At 43.1% G+C, this 26,756-nt stretch overlaps 2 protein-coding genes across 6 annotated transcripts in view; both read right to left on the reverse strand.

Moving 5' to 3' along the window:
* The window catches only part of LOC116359792 (pirin-like), a 30,613-nt gene extending 24,397 nt beyond the window's left edge, over nt 1–6,216 (reverse strand). The window contains exons 1-3 of one of the 3 annotated variants that reach the window (XM_031813404.1): nt 5,981–6,216; nt 5,524–5,680; nt 5,299–5,391 (exon numbers count right to left, since the gene is read on the reverse strand). In XM_031813404.1, the coding sequence (XP_031669264.1) occupies nt 5,299–5,391; nt 5,524–5,616 (186 nt within the window). In that variant the 5' untranslated portion in view covers nt 5,617–5,680; nt 5,981–6,216. The remainder of the gene's footprint in view (nt 1–5,298; nt 5,392–5,523; nt 5,681–5,980) is intronic. The other 2 variants (XM_031813405.1, XM_031813406.1) reach the window with 2 other exon arrangements.
* LOC109877223 (uncharacterized) lies at nt 6,044–25,922 on the reverse strand. 3 transcript variants are annotated; one of them, XM_031813401.1, is made up of 10 exons: nt 25,315–25,922; nt 22,472–22,695; nt 21,839–22,029; nt 21,313–21,528; nt 16,452–16,782; nt 14,185–14,321; nt 11,943–12,182; nt 11,274–11,444; nt 7,039–7,128; nt 6,044–6,592 (listed from the first exon to the last, which is right to left on the reverse strand). In XM_031813401.1, the coding sequence occupies exons 2-10, from the start codon at nt 22,686–22,688 to the stop codon at nt 6,416–6,418; spliced, it is 1,770 nt and encodes a 589-aa protein (XP_031669261.1). In that variant the 5' UTR covers nt 22,689–22,695; nt 25,315–25,922; the 3' UTR covers nt 6,044–6,415. The 3 variants fall into 3 exon arrangements, with proteins under 3 accessions (XP_031669261.1, XP_031669263.1, XP_031669262.1); XM_031813403.1 differs by having other exon boundaries at nt 22,508–22,695; nt 25,315–25,921; XM_031813402.1 differs by having other exon boundaries at nt 14,185–14,318; nt 25,315–25,921.
* Between the last annotated feature and the right edge of the window lie 834 nt (nt 25,923–26,756).

The following is a 26,756-nucleotide window of genomic DNA, read 5'->3' on the forward strand; positions in this document are numbered from 1 at the left end:
AAAACATTAACTGTCCTCTGCAGTTATCCCTCCCCCGAATACCAACCGTTTCTAGACAAGTGGAAAACATTAACTGTCCTCTGCAGTTATCCCTCCCCCGAATACCAACCGTTTCTAGAGAAGTGGAAAACATTAACTGTCCTCTGCAGTTATCCCTCCCCCGAATACCAACCGTTTCTAGACAAGTGGAAAACATTAACTGTCCTCTGCAGTTATCCCTCCCCCGAATACCAACCGTTTCTAGAGAAGTGGAAAACATTAACTGTCCTCTGCAGTTATCCCTCCCCCGAATACCAACCGTTTCTAGACAAGTGGAAAACATTAACTGTCCTCTGCAGTTATCCCTCTCCCGAATACCAACCGTTTCTACAGAAGTGGAAAACATTAACTGTCCTCTGCAGTTATCCCTCCCCCGAATACCAACCGTTTCTACAGAAGTGGAAAACATTAACTGTCCTCTGCAGTTATCCCTCCCCCGAATACCAACCGTTTCTACAGAAGTGGAAAACATTAACTGTCCTCTGCAGTTATCCCTCCCCCGAATACCAACCGTTTCTACAGAAGTGGAAAACATTAACTGTCCTCTGCAGTTATCCCTCCCCCGAATACCAACCGTTTCTACAGAAGTGGAAAACATTAACTGTCCTCTGCAGTTATCCCTCCCCCGAATACCAACCGTTTCTAGAGAAGTGGAAAACATTAACTGTCCTCTGCAGTTATCCCTCCCCCGAATACCAACCGTTTCTAGAGAAGTGGAAAACATTAACTGTCCTCTGCAGTTATCCCTCCCCCGAATACCAACCGTTTCTAGACAAGTGGAAAACATTAACTGTCCTCTGCAGTTATCCCTCCCCCGAATACCAACCGTTTCTAGAGAAGTGGAAAACATTAACTGTCCTCTGCAGTTATCCCTCCCCCGAATACCAACCGTTTCTAGAGAAGTGGAAAACAACTTGCTCTAAGTCTTTGCCAATTCAGGTTGAGATTAGGAAAGAGATGAATGAATCTCAGTTGTAAACATGAATGGTTTGGGAAGGAAATCTCATCATAAAGCTCGTAAGAAACATAGTATGGCAAATAATTTATTTCATATTTTCCTCATGCAAGTCTAACAGATGAAATATGTACAGTGTGTGTGTGTGTGTGTGTGTGTGTGTGTGTGTGTGTGTGTGTGTGTGTGTGTGTGTGTGTGTGTGTGTAATGCAGTGTCCGTTGACCAGGACAGACAAGAGCACGTGTTCACTCCCCGTGTCCATTCCACTGCCACATGGACTGAGGTCAAAACGGACAGGAAGTAGAAAGCTATAGAGGTCAGAGGTAAACATCTGTTTCTCAGAGAGGCTTCCAAACCTCCAGCCAGGGGGGCGAGAGCCTCTCTCTGATCTGGCTGCGCACGTGGCTTTGAGCTCTGAGATGTAACAGTGAGCCAACACACCTGCTGCATGGAATGCTGGGCCGTGGGCGCTTCAGCCCCGCCCCCGTCAGGTCTGGTCCAGTCCGCGGCCAGATGGACACTAAGCTACAGTATCGGCTGGTCTGTCCTGGTCTGTCCTGGTCCATCTGGTCTGGGCCATGGTAGACGCTATGTTAAGTTACACATGTATATACAGGATCAGCTGGTCTGAGCAATGGTAGACGCTATGTTAGGTTACACATGTATCTACAGTATCATCTGGTCTGGGCCATGGTAGACGCTATGTTAGGTTACACATGTATCTACAGTATCATCTGGTCTGGGCCATGGTAGACGCTATGTTAGGTTACACATGTATCTACAGTATCATCTGGTCTGGGCCATGGTAGACGCTATGTTAGGTTACACATGTATCTACAGTATCATCTGGTCTGGGCCATGGTAGACGCTATGTTAGGTTACACATGTATCTACAGTATCATCTGGTCTGGGCCATGGTAGATGCTATGTTAGGTTACACATGTATCTACAGTAGAGGTCAACCGATTAATCGGAATGGCCGATTAATTAGGGCCGATTTCAAGTTTTCATAACAATCGGAAATCCGTATTTTTGGACGCCGACTTGGCAGATTTTTTTCATATTTACACCTTTATTTAATATTTATTTAACGAGGCAAGTCAGTTAAGAACACGTTATTATTTTCAATGACGGCCTAGAAACGGTGGGTTAACTGCCTTGTTCAGGGGCAGAACGACAGATTTGTACCTTGTCAGCTCGGGGGATTCAATCTTGCAACCTTACAGTTAACTAGTCCAATGCTCTAACCACCTGCCTCTTATTGCACTCCACGAGGAGACTCCCTGTTACGTGAATGCAGTAGAAGCCAAGGTAAGTTGCTAGCTAGCATTAAACTTATCTTATAAAAAACAATCAATCATAATCACTAGTTAACTACACATGGTTGATGATATTACTAGTTTATCTAGCGTGTCCTGCATTGCATATAATCGATGCGGTGCGTATCGTTGCTCCAACGTGAACCTAACCATGAACATCAATGCCTTTCTTAAAATCAATACACAGAAGTATATATTTTTAAACCTGCATATTTAGCTAAATGAAATCCAGGTTAGCAGGCAATATTAACCAGGTGAAATTGTGTCACTTCTCTTGCGTTCATTGCGCGCAGAGTCAGTGTATATACAACAGTTTGGGCCGCCTAATTTGCCAGAAATGTACGTAATTATGACATAACATTGAAGGTTGTGCAATGGAACAGGAATATTTAGCCTTATGGATGCCGCCCGTTAGATAAAATACTGAACGGTTCCGTATTTCACTGAAATAAACGTTTTGTTTTCGAAATGATAGTTTCTGGATTCAACCATATTAATGACCAAAGGCTCGTATTTCTGTGTGTTATGTTGTAATTAAGTCTATGATTTGATAAAGTAGTCTGACTGAGCGATGGTAGGCAGCAGCAGGCTCGTAAGCATTCATTCAAACAGCACTTTCGTGCGTTTGCCAGCAGCTGTTTATGACTTCAAGCCCATCAACTCCCGAGATTAGGCTGGTGTAACCGATGTGAAATGGCTAGCTAGTTAGCTGGGTGCGCACTAATAGCGTTTCAAACTTGGAGACTTGGAGTAGTTGTTCCCCTTGCTCTGCATAGCTTGTGAGGTGTTTCCACACCTCACAAGCTACAGACAACAGACAACATGGAGAGTGGCAACACACAGCTAGGGACCATGTTCACAAATCTGATTGACCTTTAGCCATGTCTTCAAGCATTTTGTGAAAGTGTGATATGTGGTGCAGTTATGTGTGTCTGATGGCAGTGTATTCCAGACATGGGAAGCTCTCACAGAGAATGCAGATTTACTAAAGGTGCTTTTCCTTAGGGGAACTATACAGTCACCTCTCATGGCAGACCTTGTGGATCTGCTGCCATATGTCTGGGTTTTCTGTTTAACAAAAATATTGAGTGGAGGGGGAGCCAGGCCATTGAGGATCTTGAATACAAGACATGCGTCGGTGTATTGCACAAGATTTTCCCAACTCAGGAGCTCATGCTTTCTAAGGATGTGACAATGATGATGGCTATTGGGCTTCCTATCAAGCACTTTGAGAGCCTGTTTGTAGACAGACTGAATAGGTTTTAATGTTGTACAGCAAGCTTGGGCCCAACTAGTCAAGCAGTATGTTAAGTGGGGGAGTATCATAGATTTGAAGTACAGTTTTGCTACCTCTGTAGTCAAACAATTTCGTATAAATCGGAAATTAGCTAGGTTGAATTTGGTTATTTGAATGACCTTTTTCACATGCTTTTTAAAAGAGAGGTTGGAATCAAGTATGATGCCAAGGTACTTAAAATCGGATACCACCTGGAGCTTCTCCCCTGACACATAGACATCTGGCTCAGTAGCATCTGTGCCTATAAGTGCCTATAAGAACATCCAATAGTCAAAGGTTAATGAAATACAAATGGTATAGAGAGAAACTACAACCTAAAACATCTTACCTGGGAATACTGAAGACTCATGTTAAAAGGAACCACCAACTTTCATATGTTCTCATGTTCTGAGCAAGGAACTTAAACCTTAGCTTTCTTACACGGCACATATTGCACTTTTACTTTCTTCTCCAACACTTAGTTTTTGCATTATTTAAACCAAATTGAACATGTTTCATTATTTATTTGAGGCTAAATGTATTTTATTGATGTATTATATTAAGTTAAAATGAGTGTTCATTCAGTATTGTTGTAATTGTCATTTTTATAAATACATTTTAAAAAACGGCAGATTAATCGGTGTCTGCTTTTTTTTGGCCCTCCAATAATCGGTATCGGCGTTGAAAAATCATAATCGGTCAACCTCTAATCTACAGTATCATCTGGTCTGGGCCATGGTGGACACTAGGCTAGGTTACACATGTATCTACAGTATCAGCTGGGCCTATGGCCTCATCTGGTCTGGGCCATGATAGACGCTATGTTAGGTTACACATGTATCTACAGTATCAAACACAGGCCGAGACTTTTCTATTAAAAACACTTGTTTTGACTCTATAAATTCCCACTGTGGACCATCGCCTTTATGGTTGAGGAAACCGTGATTCACCAACACCACTTCCAAAGCAGAAGTTTAATTTCCCTCCTCCCCTCTGTCTAAATATGTGATATTGGTGGGTTTTCATTCAAACCCCAGTATCCAAAAGCAAGCTAATGCTATGTATAACAAACCTATTGAGAAGCTTTCTCTGGACAAGGCTTACACTACAGTTGGCCTGTTAGTGCCATCTGCTGGTCGTTAGCAGGAAGTGCATCAATGATGTATGTGCCTCACCCTCCTTCATCTTTAATGAGGTATGTGCCTCATCCTCCCTCATCATTAATGGTGTATGTGCCTCACCCTCCCTCATCATTAATGGTGTATGTGCCTCATCCTCCCTCATCATTAATGGTGTATGTGCCTCATCCTCCCTCATCATTAATGGTGTATGTGCCTCACCCTCCCTCATCATTAATGGTGTACGTGCCTCACCCTCCCTCATCATTAATGGTGTACGTGCCTCACCCTCCCTCATCATTAATGGTGTATGTGCCTCACCCTCCCTCATCATTAATGGTGTACGTGCCTCACCCTCCCTCATCATTACTGCTGTATGTGCCTCATCCTCCCTCAACGGCCTCATATGAACCTGTTATTCCACATGACGGTCCGATCTGCCAGGGCTTCAGTCAGAACACAACATTGTATCACTCCAGATAGAGAGAGACAGTATAGATGCTGCATCGCGCTAGCTAGACAGGCAGAGAGAGAGAGAGAGAGAGAGAGAGAGAGAGAGAGAGAGAGAGAGAGAATAGATAGCCTACTCACGGTCTCAAATCCTCTGTGGGGGTGATCGGGGAAGCCAGATGGCTTTTTGACTTTGAACTCATCCAACATCAAGAAAGGATCCAGGTTAATCAGCTGAAATACATGGATGGACAAGATATCAGCCTACCATGTCATAATATGTGGTTTAGTTTGGTATTTTAAAAGGCTATTATTAAACATGATAAACTAGGCAGATGTAAGACAGACAGCATGACAGTAACTCACCTCCTTTCTTCCTATGCTTCTGCGGACATGGGCTCCCACACCTTCTACCTGCTCCACACTCAACACCGTCTTCACAACTCTTCTTATCCTCATTGTAGAGGATAGGGTTATTTACTAGTAGTACCGTATTTATTATGGTACACCTTGAACAAAAATACTGAAGAGAAAAGGAAAAATAACTGCATTGAATATATAGCCTAAGCCTTCAAATACCCACCGTTATTGTTCAACGTCAATACAAAACATCACGTCAATACCAAACACCATAACGAGTGTTTTGTTATTAGATGTTACAATATTTATTATTTGGCTAAGACTTTTATTGGGATAATATGGAGTAAAAATACAACATGACAGAGCAATAACAGCATCGGTCTCTAGCTAGGATAAATGAAGTTTAGCGGACTTCTCCGTGGAGTAGAGTTTACTTTGATACACGAAACTCAATGTCACTAACCTTGCAGAAGTTGGATGTGGACTCAACAAGACTAATTTACTCCGAATGTCAACTACAATCAGACAAGCACGTAATGTAGGCTGTCAAATCCTCCCAGTGTGTAGGCAACAACAGAATTATAAGCCTATCATCTTCCAAGCGCAGTCATGTTGTTGTCGCGGTTACCAACACTGCATCTGTTGCGCATGTACGGACATGAAGGGCGTGATTGACCGCAAGGGATTAGTTTGAATAAAAAAAAGAGGGAGGGTTAGTTCATTCTCAGATAAGAAGGGGTGAGGTGCAGTTTATTAGGAAGGGGGGGGGGAGTTTATTCGGAGCTAGGATGGGGTGAGGTGTAGTTTATTCTCAACTAGGAAGGCAGCTGAATCCATGATTTATCGTTGCGTAAATCTCCCTTTGACATCAAAACATTACTTGCGCTAAGGTCTTTAATCATAACCACATCAGCCCGTGCATCTGCTGAATGTATTCTTCTGTGTGTGCTCTCTCCACGGTGGTTTGTGTCCCTGTCCCTCCGTAACCACTCCGGCTGTGCTGGAATATTATGTCCTTCGCGATGCGCGCGCTTGCAGCCTGTCCTCCTGCCAGATTCAGCGCGTGCGGACCAACCTGTTTGTGACAACAAAGGGAATACAGCTGAGTCACACTGACTGTACAGTATTACGTAACCAACTGAGTCTTTATCGACAAGTACCCTACAAAAGAGATTCTCACATAGGTCTACTTTCCAAGCCATATGTTGCCTATATTTCAGAGCCTATATTGCGGCCTTGAAAGACTAAAGAAAATACAAGTTTATAAATATATCAAAAGGCTATCCCTGCTCTGCTGCGTTTTTGCCAACACTCCATTGGGTTATCATTCCACCCCTCCAAAACCCTGAAAAGCTACTTGTTTTTTTAATCCATTACCATTTTTTCATTACTTGTGTCTGTCAATGCTTTGACAAATTTACAGCAATACAAATGAATTAAATATTATCCCTCTGACATTCCATTCGTCTTATTTCTACAAAATGTTTTCATTTGTGTGATTAGCAAAAAATACCAATATACCTGAAGTGCTGTGTACTGTCCCATCAGGTACAGAGGACAGCCTGGAGCCCACTGCAAGCTCTCAGATATACAAGGCCAGCCATCCAGGACCTAAAGTTGAGATACGTTGTAATTAGACTTGGATCAAATGCAGGTGACTGTAGTATAGTGGTATAACATAGTATAGTAGTATAATAGTAGTCTATAGTAGTACAGTAGCCATCTATAGTATAGTAGTATAGTATAGTAGTAGCTCATAGTAGTATAGTAGCAGCCTATAGTATAGTAGTATAGTAGTAGCCTATAGTAGTATAGTAGTAGCCCGTAGCAGTATAGTAGTAGCTCATAGTAGTATAGTAGCAGCCTATAGTATAGTAGTATAGTCGTAGCCTATAGTAGTATAGTAGTAGCCCACAGCCGTATAGCAGCAGCCTATAGTATAGTAGTAGCCCACAGCAGTATAGTAGCAGCCTATAGTATTATAGTATAGTAGGAGCCTATAGTATAGTAGTAGCCTATAGTATTATAGAATAGTAGGAGCCTACAATAGTATAGTAGTAGCCTATAGTATTATAGTATAGTAGAAGACTATAGTATAGTAGTAGCATATAGTATTATAATATAGTAGTAGCCTATAGTAGTATAGTAAAGTAGCACAGTATAGTTGTAACCTATAGTATAGTAGTATAGTATAGTAGTAGTCTATAGTAGTATAGTATAGTTGTATAGTAGCAGCCTATAGTATAGTAGTAGCCTATAGTAGTATAGTATAGTAGTAGCCTATAGTAGTATAGCACAGAAATAGCCTATAGTGTAATATAATAGTATAGTAGTATTGTATAGTATGGTATGGTGTAGTAGTAGCCTATAGTATAATAGTATCGCATAGTAGTATGGTAGTATAGTATAGTAATAGCCTACAGTGGTATGGTATAGTAGTATAGTAGCCTATAGTATAGTAGTGAAGTATATTAGTAGCCTATAGTATAGTAGCTTAGTATAGCAGTAGCCTATAGTAGTATATTAAAGCCATATAGAATTAGCCTATAGTATAGTATAGTAGTAGCCTATAGTAGTATAGTATGGCATAGTGTGGCATAGTATAGTAGGAGCTTATAGTATTATGGTATAGTATAGTAGTAGGCTATAGTAGTATAGTATAGTAGCCTAGTAGTAGCCTAAAGTATAGTATAATAGTAGCCTATAGTATTATAGTAGTATAGTAGTAGCCTATAGTAGTATAGTATGGCATAGTGTGGCATAGTATAGTAGAGCTTATAGTATTATGGTATAGTATAGTAGTAGGCTATAGTAGTATAGTATAGTAGCCTAGTAGTAGCCTAAAGTATAGTATAGTATAGCTGTTGCTGTAAGTCGCTTGGGGTATGTCTCTATCAGTTTTGCACATCGAGACACTGTCCCACTTGTTGTTGATTCTTCACAAAGAAATACAGTTTTATATCTTTATGTTTGAAGCCTGAAATGTGGCAAAAGGTCGCAAAGTTCAAGGGGGCCGAATAATTTCGCAAGGCACTGTAGTTGCCTATAGTAGTATAGTATGGTATAGTTTGGTATAGTATAGTAGTAGCCTATAGTATAGTGGTAAAGTATAGTAGTAGCCTAAAGTGTAGCGGTAGCCTATATTAGTATAGTAGTATAGTGTAGTAGTAGACCATACCACAGTAGTATAGTATAGTATGGTAGTACCCCATAGTATAGTAGTATAGTAGTATATTATAGTATGGTGGTATAGTATAGTATAGTAGTATACTAGTATAGTAGTGTAGTATTATAGTATTGTAGTATTATAGTATAGTATGGCGGTATCGTATAGTATAGTAGTATACTAGTATAGTGGTGTAGTATTATAGTAGTGTAGTATTATCGTATAGTATGGTGGTATAGTATAGTATAGTAGTATACCAGTATAGTAGTGTAGTATTATAGCATTGTAGTATTATAGTATAGTATGGTGGTATAGTATAGTAGTATACTAGTATAGTAGTGTAGTATTATAGTATTGTAGTATTATAGTATAGTATGGCGGTATAGTATGGTAGTATACCAGTATAGTACTGTAGTATTATAGTATTGTAGTATTATAGTATAGTATGGTGGTATAGTATGGTATAGTAGTATACTAGTATAGTATAGTAGTATGCTAGTATAGTAGTGTAGTATTATAGTATTGTAGTATTATAGTATAGTATGGTGGTATAGTATAGTAGTATACTAGTATAGTATTATAGTAGTGTAGTATTATAGTATAGTATGGTGGTATAGTATAGTAGTATACTAGTATAGTATTATAGTATTATAGTATTGTAGTATCGTAGTATAGTATGGTGGTATAGTATAGTAGTATACTAGTATAGTAGTGTAGTATTATAGTATTGTAGTATTATAGTATGGTATGGTGGTATAGTATAGTAGTATACTAGTATAGTAGTGTAGTATTATAGTATTGTAGTATTATAGTATAGTATGGTGGTATAGTATAGTAGTATACTAGTGTAGTAGTGTAGTATTATAGTATTGTAGTATTATAGTATAGTATGGTGGTATAGTATAGTATGGTAGTATACTAGTATAGTAGTGTAGTATTATAGTATAGTATGGTGGTATAGTATAGTAGTATACTAGTATAGTAGTGTAGTATTATAGTATTGTAGTATTATAGTATAGTATGGTGGTATAGTATAGTATAGTAGTATACTAGTATAGTAGTGTAGTATTATAGTATAGTATGGTGGTACAGTATAGTAGTATACTAGTATAGTATTGTAGTATTATAGTATAGTATGGTGGTAGAGTATAGTAGTATACTAGTATAGTAGTATACTAGTATAGTATTGTAGTATTATAGTATAGTATGGTGGTATAGTATAGTATAGTAGTATACTAGTATAGTAGTATACTAGTATAGTAGTGTAGTAATATAGTATAGTGTGGTGGTATAGTATAGTAGTATAGTAGTATACTAGTATAGTAGTGTAGTATTATAGTATAGTATGGTGGTATAGTATAGTATAGTATAGTATAGTAGTATACTAGTATAGCAGTATACTAGTATAGTAGTGTAGTATTATAGTATAGTATGGTGGTACAGCGGTGGTGGAAAAAGTACCCAACTATCATACTTGTGTAAAAGTAAAGAGACCTTCATAGAAAATGACTCAAGTAAAAGTCACCCAGTAAAATCTACTTGAGTAACGGTATAAAGGTTTTTAGTTTAAAATATACTTAAGTATCAAAAGAAAAAATGTGTAAATCCTTCTAAATTCCTTATATTAAGCAAACCAGATGGCACCATTTTCTTGTCCAACATTCAGTCATAATTTACAAACAAATCATGTGTGTTTAGTGAGTCTGCCAGATCAGAGGCAGTAGAGATGACCAGGGATGATCTCTGTTTAGAGAGTCCACCAGATCAGAGGCAGTAGAGATGACCAGGGATGTTCTCTGTTTAGAGAGTCCACCAGATCAGAGGCAGTAGAGATGACCAGGGATGTTCTCTGTTTAGAGAGTCCACCAGATCAGAGGCAGTAGGGATGACCAGGGATGTTCTCTGTTTAGTGAGTCCACCAGATCAGAGGCAGTAGAGATGACCAGGGATGTTCTCTGTTTAGAGAGTCCACCAGATCAGAGGCAGTAGGGATGACCAGGGATGTTCTCTGTTTAGTGAGTCCACCAGATCAGAGGCAGTAGAGATGACCAGGGATGTTCTCTGTTTAGAGAGTCCACCAGATCAGAGGCAGTAGGGATGACCAGGGATGTTCTCTGTTTAGTGAGTCCACCAGATCAGAGGCAGTAGAGATGACCAGGGATGTTCTCTGTTTAGAGAGTCCACCAGATCAGAGGCAGTAGAGATGACCAGGGATGTTCTCTGTTTAGAGAGTCCACCAGATCAGAGGCAGTAGAGATGACCAGGGATGTTCTCTGTTTAGTGAGTCTGCCAGATCAGAGGCAGTAGAGATGGCCAGGGATGATCTCTGTTTAGAGAGTCCACCAGATCAGAGGCAGTAGAGATGACCAGGGATGATCTCTGTTTAGTGAGTCTACCAGATCAGAGGCAGTAGAGATGACCAGGGATGTTCGGTTGATAAGTGCGTGAATTGGACTATTCTCCTGTTCCTTAAGTACTTTACACCACGGTCGTATAGTATAGAAGTATAGTCAATTTGTGGACACAGATTTGATTAAAGATACATGAAAGATTCTTGCAGAGGTTGAGATATGATGTGATAGCAGCACACCTGAATAGGGAATTCCTTGATGACAGAAGAGAGCATAGGGTCTTGGTTGACGTCCAGTTTGCATCCTGTAGCCAGCCATATCCTGTCCCCAGTCCAAGTTTCATAGCCATTCTGTCCACACAGTGACAGTCTCCACACCTGGCTGTCATAGCACCACTTAGCTTCAGTCACCTGTAGAACACAACAGGTCATGAATACCTTGGCTCTGCTTTCTCTCTTTCACCAGATTGTATTGTTTTATGTTTCAAAATGTTTGTTCCAAATGTTAGTTCTCTACTGTGACCCTCAGGCACACACAACCTCTGTCCACCCTCTCTACTGCGACCCTCAGGCACACACAACCTCTGTCCACCCTCTCTACTGTGACCCTCAGGCACACACAACCTCTGTGGAGAGAGGTTGGACAGAGGTTGTGTGTGCCTGGGGGTCGCAGTAGAGAGGGTGGACAGAGGTTGTGTGTGCCTGGGGGTCGCAGTAGAGAGGGTGGACAGAGGTTGTGTGTGACTGGGGGTCGCAGTAGAGAGGGTGGACAGAGGTTGTGTGTGCCTGGGGGTCGCAGTAGAGAGGTTGGACAGAGGTTGTGTGTGCCTGGGGGTCGCAGTAGTATTAATATTATTGATATCTATTTATTTACCTAGTAGCATTACCATATTATTGTTATTTCTGTACCTGGCAGTATGCTCGGACAGACAGCTGTCCAGTCTGGATGTAGGGCTGCAGGGCTGCGTAGGCCTCAGGTGTAACTGCCCCTCCCTTCCTGGCCTGTCTGATCATGGCCAGTCTCTTATGGACGCTGCTCTCATTGTAGAACTGGCGCAGGAAGGCCAGGCCGTCCATCTTGATGCCATGCTCCATATGGGAGTACCGGCCCACCAGGCTTTCCACGTCACCCACGTCAAACTGCTTCAGCTGGGGGAGAGGACCGAGGCAGAGGGGTTTGGGGTTGGAGATCATGGTGGTCTGACTATAACATTCTCTTAACATCAAACTGCTTCAGCTGGGGGAGAGGACCGAGGCAGAGGGGTTTGGGGTTGGAGATCATGGTGGTCTGACTATAACATTCTCTTAACATCAAACTGCTTCAGCTGGGGGAGAGGAACGAGGCAGAGGGGTTTGGGGTTGGAGATCATGGTGGTCTGACAACAACATTCTCTTAACATCAAACTGCTTCAGCTGGGGGGGGGGGGGGGGACTCTGGAAATGTGATGTATTTCTAGAGTATATATTTAAACAACATGTCTACAAATGAACAAAATCTAAAAGGGTACTTTTGAGATATTCATATTATTAGTTTTAATGTTGAATAAATTAATGTGTAAATTTGTAGTTCACAATATAGACATACTATATTAAATACGCCATATTTTAGAGCACTCTAATGAAGAGAGTAATGACACCAAGATGTTGTCTATCTGTCAGTATCTCCCGAGGAGAGGTGGGTGTGGAGTCAGGAGCAGGAGACCAAGATGTTGTCTATCTGTCAGTATCTCCCTAGGAGAGGTGGGTGTGGAGTCAGGAGCAGGAGACCAAGATGTTGTCTATCTGTCAGTATCTCCCGAGGAGAGGTGGGTGTGGAGTCAGGAGCAGGAGACCAAGATGTTGTCTATCTGTCAGTATCTCCCTAGGAGAGGTGGGTGTGGAGTCAGGAGCAGGAGACCAAGATGTTGTCTATCTGTCAGTATCTCCCTAGGAGAGGTGGGTGTGGAGTCAGGAGCAGGAGACCAAGATGTTGTCTATCTGTCAGTATCTCCCGAGGAGAGGTGGGTGTGGAGTCAGGAGCAGGAGACCAAGATGTTGTCTATCTGTCAGTATCTCCCTAGGAGAGGTGGGTGTGGAGTCAGGAGCAGGAGACCAAGATGTTGTCTATCTGTCAGTATCTCCCGAGGAGAGGTGGGTGTGGAGTCAGGAGCAGGAGACCAAGATGTTGTCTATCTGTCAGTATCTCCCGAGGAGAGGTGGGTGTGGAGTCAGGAGCAGGAGACCAAGATGTTGTCTATCTGTCAGTATCTCCCTAGGAGAGGTGGGTGTGGAGTCAGGAGCAGGAGACCAAGATGTTGTCTATCTGTCAGTATCTCCCTAGGAGAGGTGGGTGTGGAGTCAGGAGCAGGAGACCAAGATGTTGTCTATCTGTCAGTATCTCCCTAGGAGAGGTGGGTGTGGAGTCAGGAGCAGGAGACCAAGATGTTGTCTATCTGTCAGTATCTCCCTAGGAGAGGTGGGTGTGGAGTCAGGAGCAGGAGACCAAGATGTTGTCTATCTGTCAGTATCTCCCTAGGAGAGCAAGAATTTCAAGAAGGGCGTGTTATTTACTGGTCCGCCAACAAGGTGGAGGACCACAAAAGCAGCCACTAAAAACAGGAACCCAGTCTAGTCGAAAACGGAGGAACACACTCCTCTGACTAAACTAACGTGCTGGAAAAACAGTCCTGTGAAATAAACCTGCTTAACAGAGAAAAACGCAACCCAGGCCAACGACAGTAACACAAACAATCTTGCACAAAACCTAGCGGGTAGGGTGAGATTAAATACCCCACTGATTAGCCTAAACTAGACACAGGTGAACACAAGACAGACAAAACCAAACGAAAAAGAAAAGGGATCGGTGGCAGCTAGTAGGCCGGCGACGACGACCGCCGAGCGCCTCCCGAACAGGGGGAGGAGCCACCTTCGGTGGAAGGCGGGACAGTATCATGTACAGTTCAAAGATTATAGGGTCATACAGGAGGCATGTATACATTTTCACCATGGTTTTCAAAACAATGGTTTGTGCTACAAATGTGAAAGCATATTAAAACCTCCTTGATTCTCCAAATGAAGTTTCTATGTGATAATTCCCAGAACTAACAAGTTTCCACTTCGGGCGGATTGAAAGATAATTGGGACATGGCCATAGATTTAAACCAAAACAGACCTGTAAGTGTTTGCGCATCACCCAGGTCACATGACTGGCTCCTTGCTGCAGAGCGATGGAGATGACATGAGCGCTGGTCAGGCCTCCACCAACCACCATCACCCTCTGGCCAGGCTCACACACCACATAGGGACCTGCTGGATGGAGACAGGGTTAGTGACACCACATAGAGACCTGAAAGATAGAGAGAGAGTTAGTAACACCTCATAGAGACCTGCTGGATGGAGAGAGAGTTAGTGACACCACATAGAGACCTGCTGGATGGAGAGAGAGTTAGTAACACCACATAGAGACCTGCTGGATGGAGACAGAGTTAGTGACACCACATAGAGACCTGATGGATAGAGACAGAGTTAGTAACACCACATAGAGACCTGCTGGATGGAGACAGAGTTAGTGACACCACATAGAGACCATGCTGGATGGAGACAGAGTTAGTGACACCACATAGAGACCTGCTGGATGGAGACAGAGTTAGTAACACCACATAGAGACCTGCTGGATGGAGACAGAGTTAGTAACACCACATAGAGACCTGCTGGATGGAGACAGAGTTAGTGACACCACATAGAGACCATGCTGGATGGAGACAGAGTTAGTGACACCACATAGAGACCTGCTGGATGGAGACAGAGTTAGTAACACCACATAGAGACCTGCTGGATGGAGACAGAGTTAGTGACACCACATAGAGACCCTGCTGGATGGAGACAGAGTTAGTGACTCCACATAGAGACCTGCTGGATGGAGACAGAGTTAGTAACACCACATAGAGACCTGCTGGATGGAGAGAGAGTTAGTAACACCACACTGACTCTTAACAGGAACAGAATGTCCAACACAAATAAGTACTAAGTAAATAAGTTAATTTCTACATTTGATAACTCAAACAGATGGCCAGTCAGTGTGATATTACAGCATTGCAGCCTTTGGCTTGACAGCATGTCATGTCACCTCAACACCAGGAGAGGGTGGTATTGTACAGTGTCATGTCACCTCAACACCAGGAGAGGGCAGTATTGTACAGTGTCATGTCACCTCAACACCAGGAGAGGGTGGTATTGTACAGTGTCATGTCACCTCAACACCAGGAGAGGCCATTATTGTACAGTGTCATGTCACCTCAACACCAGGAGAGGGCAGTATTGTACAGTGTCATGTCACCTCAACACCAGGAGAGGGTGGTATTGTACAGTGTCATGTCACCTCAACACCAGGAGAGGCCATTATTGTACAGTGTCATGTCACCTCAACACCAGGAGAGGCCATTATTGTACAGTGTCATGTCACCTCAACACCAGGAGAGGGCATTATAGCACAGTGTCATGTCATGTCACCTCAACACCAGGAGAGGGCATTATAGCACAGTGTCATGTCATGTCACCTCAACACCAGGAGAGGGCATTATTGTACAGCGTCATGTCACCTCAACACCAGGAGAGGGCGTTATTGTACAGTGTCATGTCACCTCAACACCAGGAGAGGGCGTTATAGCACAGTGTCATGTCACCTCAACACCAGGAGAGTGCGTTATTGTACAGTGTCATGTCATGTCCCCTCAACACCAGGAGAGGGCGTTATAGCACAGTGTCATGTCATGTCACCTCAACACCAGGAGAGGGCATTATAGCACAGTGTCATGTCATGTCACCTCAACACCAGGAGAGGGCATTATTGTACAGCGTCATGTCACCTCAACACCAGGAGAGGGCGTTATTGTACAGTGTCATGTCACCTCAACACCAGGAGAGGGCGTTATAGCACAGTGTCATGTCACCTCAACACCAGGAGAGTGCGTTATTGTACAGTGTCATGTCATGTCCCCTCAACACCAGGAGAGGGCGTTATAGTACAGTGTCATGTCACCTCAACACCAGGAGAGGGCGGTATTGTACAGTGTCATGTCACCTCAACACCAGGAGAGGGCGTTATTGTACAGTGTCATGTCACCTCAACACCAGGAGAGGGCGGTATTGTACAGTGTCATGTCACCTCAACACCAGGAGAGGGCATTATAGTACAGTGTCATGTAATGTCACCTCAACACCAGGAGAGGGCATTATAGGACAGTGTCATGTCACCTCAACACCAGGAGATTGCATTATAGGACAGTGTCATGTCACCTAAACACCAGGGGAGGGCATTATAGGACAGTGTCATGTCACCTCAACACCAGGAGAGGACATTATAGGACAGTGTCATGTGGAGACATATGGTCCATCTATACAGATAGCTATCAATAGCAGAGGATTCTCATCTCAACCGACCTGATAAGAGAGAAGAAGAACTCTCTTCCTGTTCCTGGTTCTGGCTTCTTGGTTCCTGTTGCCGTGTTGACCGTGAGTGGTGGTGCATGAGCTGTACGGTGTGCTGCAGGCGTTCCTCAGGGTAGCTCTCCGCTATGGACGACACCCAGAAAGGAATGTTGGCCATCTGGGCACGGGTCGGCCCGGTCGCCATGACTACCCGCCTTGCCTCGAGGACGTCCCCGTTCTGAAGGAATACCCTGAATGATGTCACAATTCCTTCTGACATGACAGGGGTCAGTCTGTCCACTGTGCCCTTTGTCAGGACACTGTCCAGGCCATATTTGTCCACCTGGATAGAGTATTGTTGTTGTATAGTTATTTTGTTCTGGGTGATTTGAGTTGATGGCTAATAGATTACATGCACACACACGTTACATTATATATCACAAGTTCATAGATTTTAATGCACAACTACAGTGGCAAATAAAAGTATATGAACCCTTTGGAATTACAGTTGAAGTCTGAAGTTTACATACACCTTAGCCAAATACATTTAAACTCAGTTTTTCACAATTCCTGACATTTAATACTAATAAAAATGTCCTGTCTTAGGTCAGTTAGGATCACCACTTCAAGAATGTGAAATGTCAGAATAATAGTAGAGAATGATTTATTTAAGCTTTTATTTCTTTCATCACATTCCCAGTAGGTCAGAAGTTTACATACACTCAATTAGTATTTGGTAGCATTGCCTTTACATTTTTTTTACTTGGGTCAAACGTTTCGGGTAGCCTTCCACAAACTTCCCACAATAAGTTGGGGGAATTTTGGCCCATTCCTCCTGACAGAGCTGGTGTAACTGAGTCAGGTTTGTAGGCCTCCTTGCTCGCACACGCTTTACCTGTTCTGCCTACAAATTTTCTATGGGATTGAGGTCAGGGCTTTGTGATGGCCATTCCAATACCTTGACTTTGTTGTCCTTAAGCCATTTTGCCACAACTTTGGAAGTATGCTTGGGGTCATTGTCCATTTGGAAGACCCTTTTGCGACCAAGCTTTGACTTCCTGACTGATGTCTTGAGATGTTGCTTCAATATATCCACATCATTTTCCATTCTCGTGATGCCATCTATTTTGTGAAGTGCACCAGTCCCTCCTGCAGCAAAGCGCCTCCCCCTTTTTTCTCCAAACATAACGATGGTCATTATGAACAAACAGTTCTATTTTTGTTTCATCAGACCAGAGGACATTTCTCCAAAAAGTACGATCTTTGTCCCCAAATACATCCACAGGTACACCTCCAATTTACTCAAATGATGTCAATTAGCCTATCAGAAGCTTCTAAAGCCATGGCATAATTTTCGGGAGTTTTCCAAGCTGTTTAAAGGCACAGTCAACTTACTGTATGTAAACTTCTGACCCACTGGAATTGTGATACAGTGAATTATAAGTTAAATAATCTGTCTGTAAACAATTGTTGGAAAAATTATGTGTCATGCACAAAGCAGATGTCCTATCCGATTTGACAAAACTATAGTTTGTTAACAAGACATTTTGGAGTGGTTGAAAAACAAGTTTTAATGACTCCAACCTAAGTGTATGTAATCTTCCGACTTCAACTGTACCTGGATTTCTGCATAAATTGGTCATCAAATTTGATCTGATCTTCATCTAAGTCACAACAATAGACAAACAGTGTGCTTAAACTAATAACACACAAATTATTGTATTTATCTTGTCTATATTGAATACATAATTTAAACATTCACAGTGTAGGTTGGAAAATGCTAGGTTAAAACCTTTTACGGCTAGGGGTTCTGCTAACGGAATGTTTCATTTAAACATTCACAGTGTAGGTTGGAAAACGTTAGGTTAAAACCTTTTACGGCTAGGGGTTCCGCTAGTGGAATGTTTCGACAACATCCGGTGAAATGGCAGAGCCCGAAAAAAAAAATATATATAAATATATTTAACTTTCGTACATTCACAACTCCAACACACCAAATTAAAGCTTAACTTCTTGCTATTTTAGCCACTGTGTCAAATTTCAAAAAGGCTTTGCGGCGAAAGCAAACCATGCTATTATCTGAGGACAGCACCCCATCAAACAAACACAGACAATCATATTTCATCCCGCCAGGCGCGACACAAAACTCAGAAATAACTATATAATTCATGCCTTACCTATGAAGATCTTGTTCTGTTGGCACTCCAATATGTCCCATAAACATCCTAAATGGTCCTTTTGTTCGATTAATTCTGTCGTTATATCTCCAAAATGTCCATTGATAAAAAAAAAACACTGGTTCCAACTTGAACAACATGACTACAAAATATCTAATAAATTAATCTAAACCGTAATCTTGATCCAAACATTTCAAACTACTTTCCTAATCCAACTTTAGGTATTTTTAACGTAAATAATCAATCAAATTTAAGATGGGATAAACTGTAATATATCTATATATATATCTCAATAGCGGATAAAAACAATGTGGAGCTTTTGGGTCGCGGGCCCCAACCACAACAGTACACTAGACTCAACCCTCATTCGGAACAGCCCTACTTCTTCATTACTCAAAGGAAAAACATCAACCAATTTCTAAAGACTGTTGACATCCAGTGGAAACGATAGGTAATGCAAGCAAGTGCCTTAGAAATGTAGATCCACATAGAAACTCCATTGAAAAGAGAATTGTCCCCTAAATAAAACATCCCTGGATGGTTTGTCCTCTGGGTTTCGCCTGCCAAATAAGTTCTGTTATACACAGACATAATTTTAACAGTTTTAGAAACTTTTAGAGTGTTTTCTATCCAAATCTACCAATTATATGCATATCCTAGCTTCTGGGCCTGAGTAGCAGGCAGATTACTTTGGGCACACTTTTCATCCGGATGTGAAAATACCGCCCCCTAGCCTGAAGAGGTATTAATGACTTCTCCAAAAGCTAATTGGAGTCAGGAGTCAGCTAACCTGGAGTCCAGTCAATGAGACAAGATTGGAGATGTTGGTTAGAGCTGCCTCGCCCTATAAAAACACTAACACTAACACTAACACTATAAAATTTGAGGTTGTTATTCACAAGAGGCATTGCTTGATGTGAACCATGTCTCGAACAAGAGAGATCTCAGATGACCTAAGATTAAGAATTGTTGACCTGCATGAAGCTGGAAAGGGTTACAAAGTATCTCTAAAAGCCTTGATGTTCATCAGTCCACTGTAAGACAAATTGTCTATAAATGGAGAAAGTTCAGCACTGTTGCTACTCTCCCTAGGAGTGGCCGTCTTGCAAAGATTACTGCAAGAGTACAGCTCAGAATGCTCAATGAGGTTATGAAGAATCCTAGAGTGTCAGCTAAAGACTTACAGAAATCTCTGAAACATGCTAACATCTCTGTTGACGAGTCTACAATACGTAAAACACTAAACAAGAATGGTGTTCATGGGAGGACACAACGGAAGAAGCCGCTGCTGTCCAAAAAAAACATTGCTGAACATTGTCTGAAGAGCACCTGGATGTTCCACTGTGCTTCTGGGAAAATATTCTGAGAACAGATTAAACTAAAATTGAGTTGTTTGGAAGGAACACACAACACTATGTGTGGAGAAAAAAAGGCACAGCACACCAACATCAACATCTCATCCCAACTGGAGTGGCCCAGTCAGAGTCCTGACCTTCTGGAGTGGCCCAGTCAGAGTCCTGACCTTCTGGAGTGGCCCAGTCAGAGTCCTGACCTTCTGGAGTGGCCCAGTCAGAGTCCTGACCTTCTGGAGTGGCCTAGTCAGAGTCCTGACCTTCTGGAGTGGCCCAGTCAGAGTCCTGACCTTCTGGAGTGACCCAGTCAGAGTCCTGACCTTCTGGAGAGGCCCAGTCAGAGTCCTGACCTTCTGAAGAGGCCCAGTCAGAGTCCTGACCTTCTGGAGTGGCCCAGTCAGAGTCCTGACCTTCTGGAGAGGCCCAGTCAGAGTCCTGACCTTCTGGAGTGGCCCAGTCAGAGTCCTGACCTTCTGGAGTGGCCCAGTCAGAGTCCTGACCTTCTGGAGTGGCCCAGTCAGAGTCCTGACCTCAACCTGATTGAGATGCTGTGGCATGACCTCAAGAGAGCAGTTCACACCAGACATCCCAAGAATATTGCTGAACTGAAACAGTTTTGTAAAGAGGAATGGTCCAAAATTCCTCCTGACCGTTGTGCAGGTCTGATCCTCAACTACAGAAAACATTTGGTTGAGGTTATTGCTGCCAAAGGAGGGTCAACCTGTTATTAAAACCAAGGGTTCACATACTTTTCCCACCATGCACTGTGACTGTTCACACGATGTGTTCAATAAAGACATGAAAACGTATCATTGTTTGTGTTTTATGAGTTTAAGCAGACTGGGTTTGTCTGTTGTTGTGACCTAGATAAAGATCAGATCACATTTTATGACCAATTTATGCAGAAATCCGGGTATTTCCAAAGGGTTCACATACTTTTTCTTGCAGCTGTACATAAACCCTACAATAGAGCAAGCATTCACTGTAAAACTCACATTCACTATCATTAGTAGTCATCAAGTGTATTAGTGCAGGTCTGGAACAAAAGCCTGCAACCCCAGTAGCTCTCCAGCAGGAGGGTTAGTTGACCACTCCCAGGTAAGTCCTACTTGTGTCACACAGAGAAGCGTCACTGTTATTGCACAATTTTGTGTAGTGGAGGGACTCACATAGTATGTTTAGTATGGTGCAGGGTTGGGGTCAATTCCATTTCAATTCCAACTGGAAGTTCAGTTTCCTTCCTGAATTGACTGAACTGAAATGGGATTCACCCCAATGATGGTATGGTGCCTTTTCACTTCAACTCAACTCAAGCCACAGCCAGCGTGCATCTCCATCTCTGACCTGCTGCATGAAGAAGTCCACACTGAGCCTGGTGCCTGGCAGGCTAAAGTACAGGCTCTTCTGTAGGCCTCTGCTGCTGCTCAGTCTCCTCCTGTCCTTCTTGCCCAGACGCATGTCGTTGAAGAAGGCGTTCTCATCCAGAATGAAGGTGTGGTCAGGGAGGCAGTGTAGCTCCGCTGTCCGATCCTTCTCCAGAACAAACTCCTGCAAAGCCCTCTGGGAGGAACCAAGACAAAGGGATTATAGGCAAAAACAAGTACCCTGCCTGAATTGACTGGATTGAAAACTGAAGTGACCTCAACTCGCGTTGTCCAGAAGGAACCATTCATTCAACCCTACAGCAGGGACCATCAACCTTGTTGAGTGTGTGTATGTCTGTGTGCACCAGGGTGTGTGAGCGAAGTTGAGGGTTGTACCTTATTGAGTGGGTCTGTGTGCACCAGGGTGTGTGAGTGAAGGTGAGGGATATACCTTATTGAGTGGGTCTGTGTGCACCAGGGTGTGTGAGCGAAGGTGAGGGATATACCTTATTGAGTGGGTCTGTGTGCACCAGGGTGTGTGAGCGAAGGTGAGGGATGTTGAGTGCTCTGAACTGGCTCTCCCACAGCGAGGTCCATGTTCCGTATGAGTCCACCACTCTGAAGGCCAGCAGAGGGCAAGATGTAACTGACTCTGGGTCTGGAGTGGCCTGCTCCTCGGGCTCGGCTGTCTGCTGTCCTGGGAGATATTACACACCTGTCAACCAGACAGCATCGCCAGCAGAACGGTGTGAACTGGAGAGACTAAAATACAGTCTATACAGGCAAATTAAGCCTACACCTTCAACCTCGACTAAAAACCACTTTCAATGGAGATTTTCTTTTTAGTCTAAGAGACTGGATCTGAGCCCGGCTTGGAGTGACCTGCTCCTCAGCTGGCTGTTGTCATGGGGATGGGGAGAGATTAGAGACCTGTCAAACAGAGAGCACCAACAGCATGCTGTACACTATATGTGTAGGGAGATTATAGAGGAATGTCTCTCCTAACTGAAATGGGAGGAAAAACATCAGTCTACTTTCTGGGATGTTTTCCTGGACCCCTGACTAAAACGCCCTTTTAATAAACATTCACTCTTTAGTCTGGGAACAGGCTTCATCTGGGCCCTTTATGAAAAGCTCACGTAAAAAACATTGAGCTGCAGTGTAGTTATCCTCACGGGTAGCTCCTCCTCTCTTGCTCTTAGAGCGGCTGGTCTTGGCCCTGCCCTGGCTGAACTGGATCCCCTGGAGGATGTCTGTGTTGGGGGGAGGTGGGGTCAGGGCCTGGTCTGGACAGGACAGCAGGGTGGCCAGGGTCAGGGCCTGGGGTCCTCCACCTATTATCAGGACGTCCAACATCACACGGCTGGCATGAGACAAACACAGACAAATAGTTACAAAATCTAAATCAAATTTTTAAAAACATTCTAGTCCTTGGTAAACAACAGGTGTAGACTAACAGTGAAATGCTTCCTGACGGTCCTTCCCAACCATCCTTCCTGACCTGACCGTCCTTCCCAACCATCCTTCCTGACCTGACCGTCCTTCCCAACCATCCTGCCTGACCTGACCGTCCTTCCCAACCATCCTTCCTGACCTGACCGTCCTTCCCAACCATCCTTCCTGACCTGACCGTCCTTCCCAACCATCCTTCCTGACCTGACCGTCCTTCCCAACCATCCTTCCTGACCTGACCGTCCTTCCCAACCATCCTTCCTGACCTGACCGTCCTTCCCAACCATCCTTCCTGACCTGACCGTCCTTCCCAACCATCCTTCCTGACCTGACCGTCCTTCCCAACCATCCTTCCTGACCTGACCGTCCTTCCCAACCATCCTTCCTGACCTGACCGTCCTTCCCAACCATCCTGCCTGACCTGACTGTCCTTCCCAACCATCCTGCCTGACCTGACCGTCCTTCCCAACCATCCTGCCTGACCTGACCGTCCTTCCCAACCATCCTGCCTGACCTGACCGTCCTTCCCAACGATCCTTCCTGATCTGACCGTCCTTCCCAACCATCCTTCCTGACCTGACCGTCCTTCCCAACCATCCTGCCTGACCTGACCGTCCTTCCCAACCATCCTGCCTGACCTGACCGTCCTTCCCAACCATCCTTCCTGACCTGACCGTCCTTCCCAACCATCCTGCCTGACCTGACCGTCCTTCCCAACCATCCTTCCTGACCTGACCGTCCTTCCCAACCATCCTGCCTGACCTGACCGTCCTTCCCAACCATCCTGCCTGACCTGACCGTCCTTCCCAACCACCCTGCCTGACCTGACCGTCCTTCCCAACCATCCTGCCTGACCTGACCGTCCTTCCCAACCATCCTTCCTGACCTGACCGTCCTTCCCAACCATCCTTCCTGACCTGACCGTCCTTCCCAACCATCCTTCCTGACCTGACCGTCCTTCCCAACCATCCTTCCTGACCTGACCGTCCTTCCCAACCATCCTTCCTGACCTGACCGTCCTTCCCAACCATCCTTCCTGACCTGACCGTCCTTCCCAACCATCCTTCCTGACCTGACCGTCCTTCCCAACCATCCTTCCTGACCTGACCGTCCTTCCCAACCATCCTTCCTGACCTGACCGTCCTTCCCAACCATCCTTCCTGACCTGACCGTCCTTCCCAACCATACGGAGAAACAGAAAGAGAAATAACAGAAAGATAATAACACAAAGAATAAATCCCCACTGAGAAACAATAACTTGGCTGTTTACACAGAGTACCAGCACTGAGTCAATGATAACTTGGCTGTTTACACAGAGTACCAGCACTGAGTCAATGATAACTTGGCTGTTTACACAGAGTACCAGCACTGAGTCAATGATAACTTGGCTGTTTACACAGAGTACCAGCACTGAGTCAATGATAACTTGGCTGTTTACACAGAGTACCAGCACTGAGTCAATGATAACTTGGCTGTTTACACAGAGTACCAGCACTGAGTCAATGATAACTTGGCTGTTTACACAGAGTACCAGAACTGAGTCAATGATAACTTGGCTGTTTACACAGAGTACCAGAACTGAGTCAATGATAACTTGGCTATATACACAGAGTACCAGTACTGAGTCAATGATAACTTGGCTATATACACAGAGTACCAGTACGAGTCCATGTGCACAGGTACAAGGTAATTGAGGTAGATATGTACATATAGGTAGGGATACAGTGACTAGTCAACAGGATAGATAATAAACAGTAACAACAGTATACTCTAGGTAGGGGTAACAGGATAGATAATAAACAGTAACAACAGTATACTCTAGGTAGGGGTAACAGGATAGATAATAAACAGTAACAACAGTATACTCTAGGTAGGGGTAACAGGATAGATAATAAACAATAACAACAGTATACTCTAGGTAGGGGTAACAGGATAGATAATAAACAGTAACAACAGTATACTCTAGGTAGGGGTAACAGGATAGATAATAAACAGTAGCAACAGTATACTCTAGGTAGGGGTAACAGGATAGATAATAAACAGTAACAACAGTGATGAGTCAAAAGAGTTAGTGTGAAGAGAGTCATTGCAGATAGTCCAGGTAGCTATTTGGTTAACACTTTAACTAACTATTTAGCAGTCTTATGGCTTGGGAGTAGAGACTGTTCATATAACACACACATATGCAGGTATGCACACACACAACCACACTCACACACACACAATGTCAATCTCTAACTCTCCACTGCAAAGTACTACCCAGCAAAACAGTGAGTGATTTTGAGACCACTAAGCCTTCCAGAAGGATCTCTACCCTACTGGAATGTGTGGCAGTTTAAGATTTCATGCCAACACGACAAGCCTACTGCTTCAGATATATTTTCACTTACCATAGGCTAGTTAGTCATTTAGCTACCTAAAAAGTACCAAGACCAAGTAAACACAAAACAGTACCTCGTTGAACTTTCAGTATCTGTCAACTCAGTTTGTCAAACACACAAACACACAAACATAACACAAAACACAGTACCTTATTAATAAGATTCCAGTATCTGTCAATTCAGTTGGTCAAAATACGCAAAGCCTCCAACAGCCACAGTGTGTCAACATAAAACAGTCAACATATACTACGGCTGAAAACAACTATGCCTGAAATCAACATATACTAATAAGGCTGAAAACAATGAATACTAAGGCTGAAAACAATGAATACTAAGGCTGAAAACAATGAATACTAAGGCTGAAAACAATTAATACTAAGGCTGAAAACAACATATACTAAGGCTGAAAACAATGAATACTAAGGCTGAAAACAATTAATACTAAGGCTGTAAACAACGAACACTAAGGCTGAAATCAATTAAGGCTGAAAACAACTATGCCTGAAATCAACATATACTAATAAGGCTGAAAACAATGAATACTAAGGCTGAAAACAATGAATACTAAGGCTGAAAACAATGAATACTAAGGCTGAAAACAATTAATACTAAGGCTGAAAACAATGAATACTAAGGCTGAAAACAATTAATACTAAGGCTGAAAACAATTAATACTAAGGCTGAAAACAATTAATACTAAGGCTGAAATCAATTAAGGCTGAAAACAACTAAAGATGAAAATGGTGGTAGGCAGCCCACAGCTGGTCAGGGCTGTAACCCTATCTACCTCAGGCATCTATAGACACAGTTGAGTGTCATTGGCTACCAGGAGGGCTCTCAAAATAGCCTTGTCATAAAGAAGGGGGGAGGGGTGCTCTGAACTCTCTCACACTCTCACAGCTTATTACCACTGTTATCTAAACTGACTTGATACTGTCCACCAATGGTGCTCCCTGAACCTATGACATCATAGGATTGATATTGAAAAAAATATAACATACTTTTTAGACCACTAGAACCAGCAACCTTCTGGCTATTAGTCCTTCGCTCTAACCTCTAGGCTACCTACCAATTGCACCATAGAGACGTCCTATAAATGTGTAAACACACAACCTGGTCTCAGAGCATTTCATACTATTCTTTACGTAAGTCCGAGACATTCCATTTAGCATGATATTTTATGTTTCGTATGGTATGTAATTATTTTGTGGATGTCCATCACCCATTTTGTATGATATGTTACGCATTACAACTTGTATGACATGTTATGAATTTGCTAAAAGTATAATATGTTACAAATTCCAATTTGTTGTGACTAATGTTTGCTAGGTGGCTAACGCTAATGTTAGCTAGGCTAGGGGTTAGAGTTAAGGTTAGGGTTCGGGGGAAAGGATAGCTAAAAGCATTATGGTTAGGGTTAGGGTAAGGGTTAGCTAGAATGCTAAGCAGTTGAAAAATAGCAACAAAGTCGTAAGTACTTGAAAAGTTCCTTATTGGCTAAAATGCTGAAGTTGTCCGTAATTACAGTATATTCAAACATGCAACCTTTGGGTTGCTCGACATTCTCGACCGACCACCCTCCTATTGGTTT

This window comes from Oncorhynchus kisutch, unplaced genomic scaffold (assembly GCF_002021735.2).
Source record: "Oncorhynchus kisutch isolate 150728-3 unplaced genomic scaffold, Okis_V2 Okis05a-Okis16b_hom, whole genome shotgun sequence".
Lineage (NCBI taxonomy): Eukaryota > Metazoa > Chordata > Actinopteri > Salmoniformes > Salmonidae > Oncorhynchus > Oncorhynchus kisutch.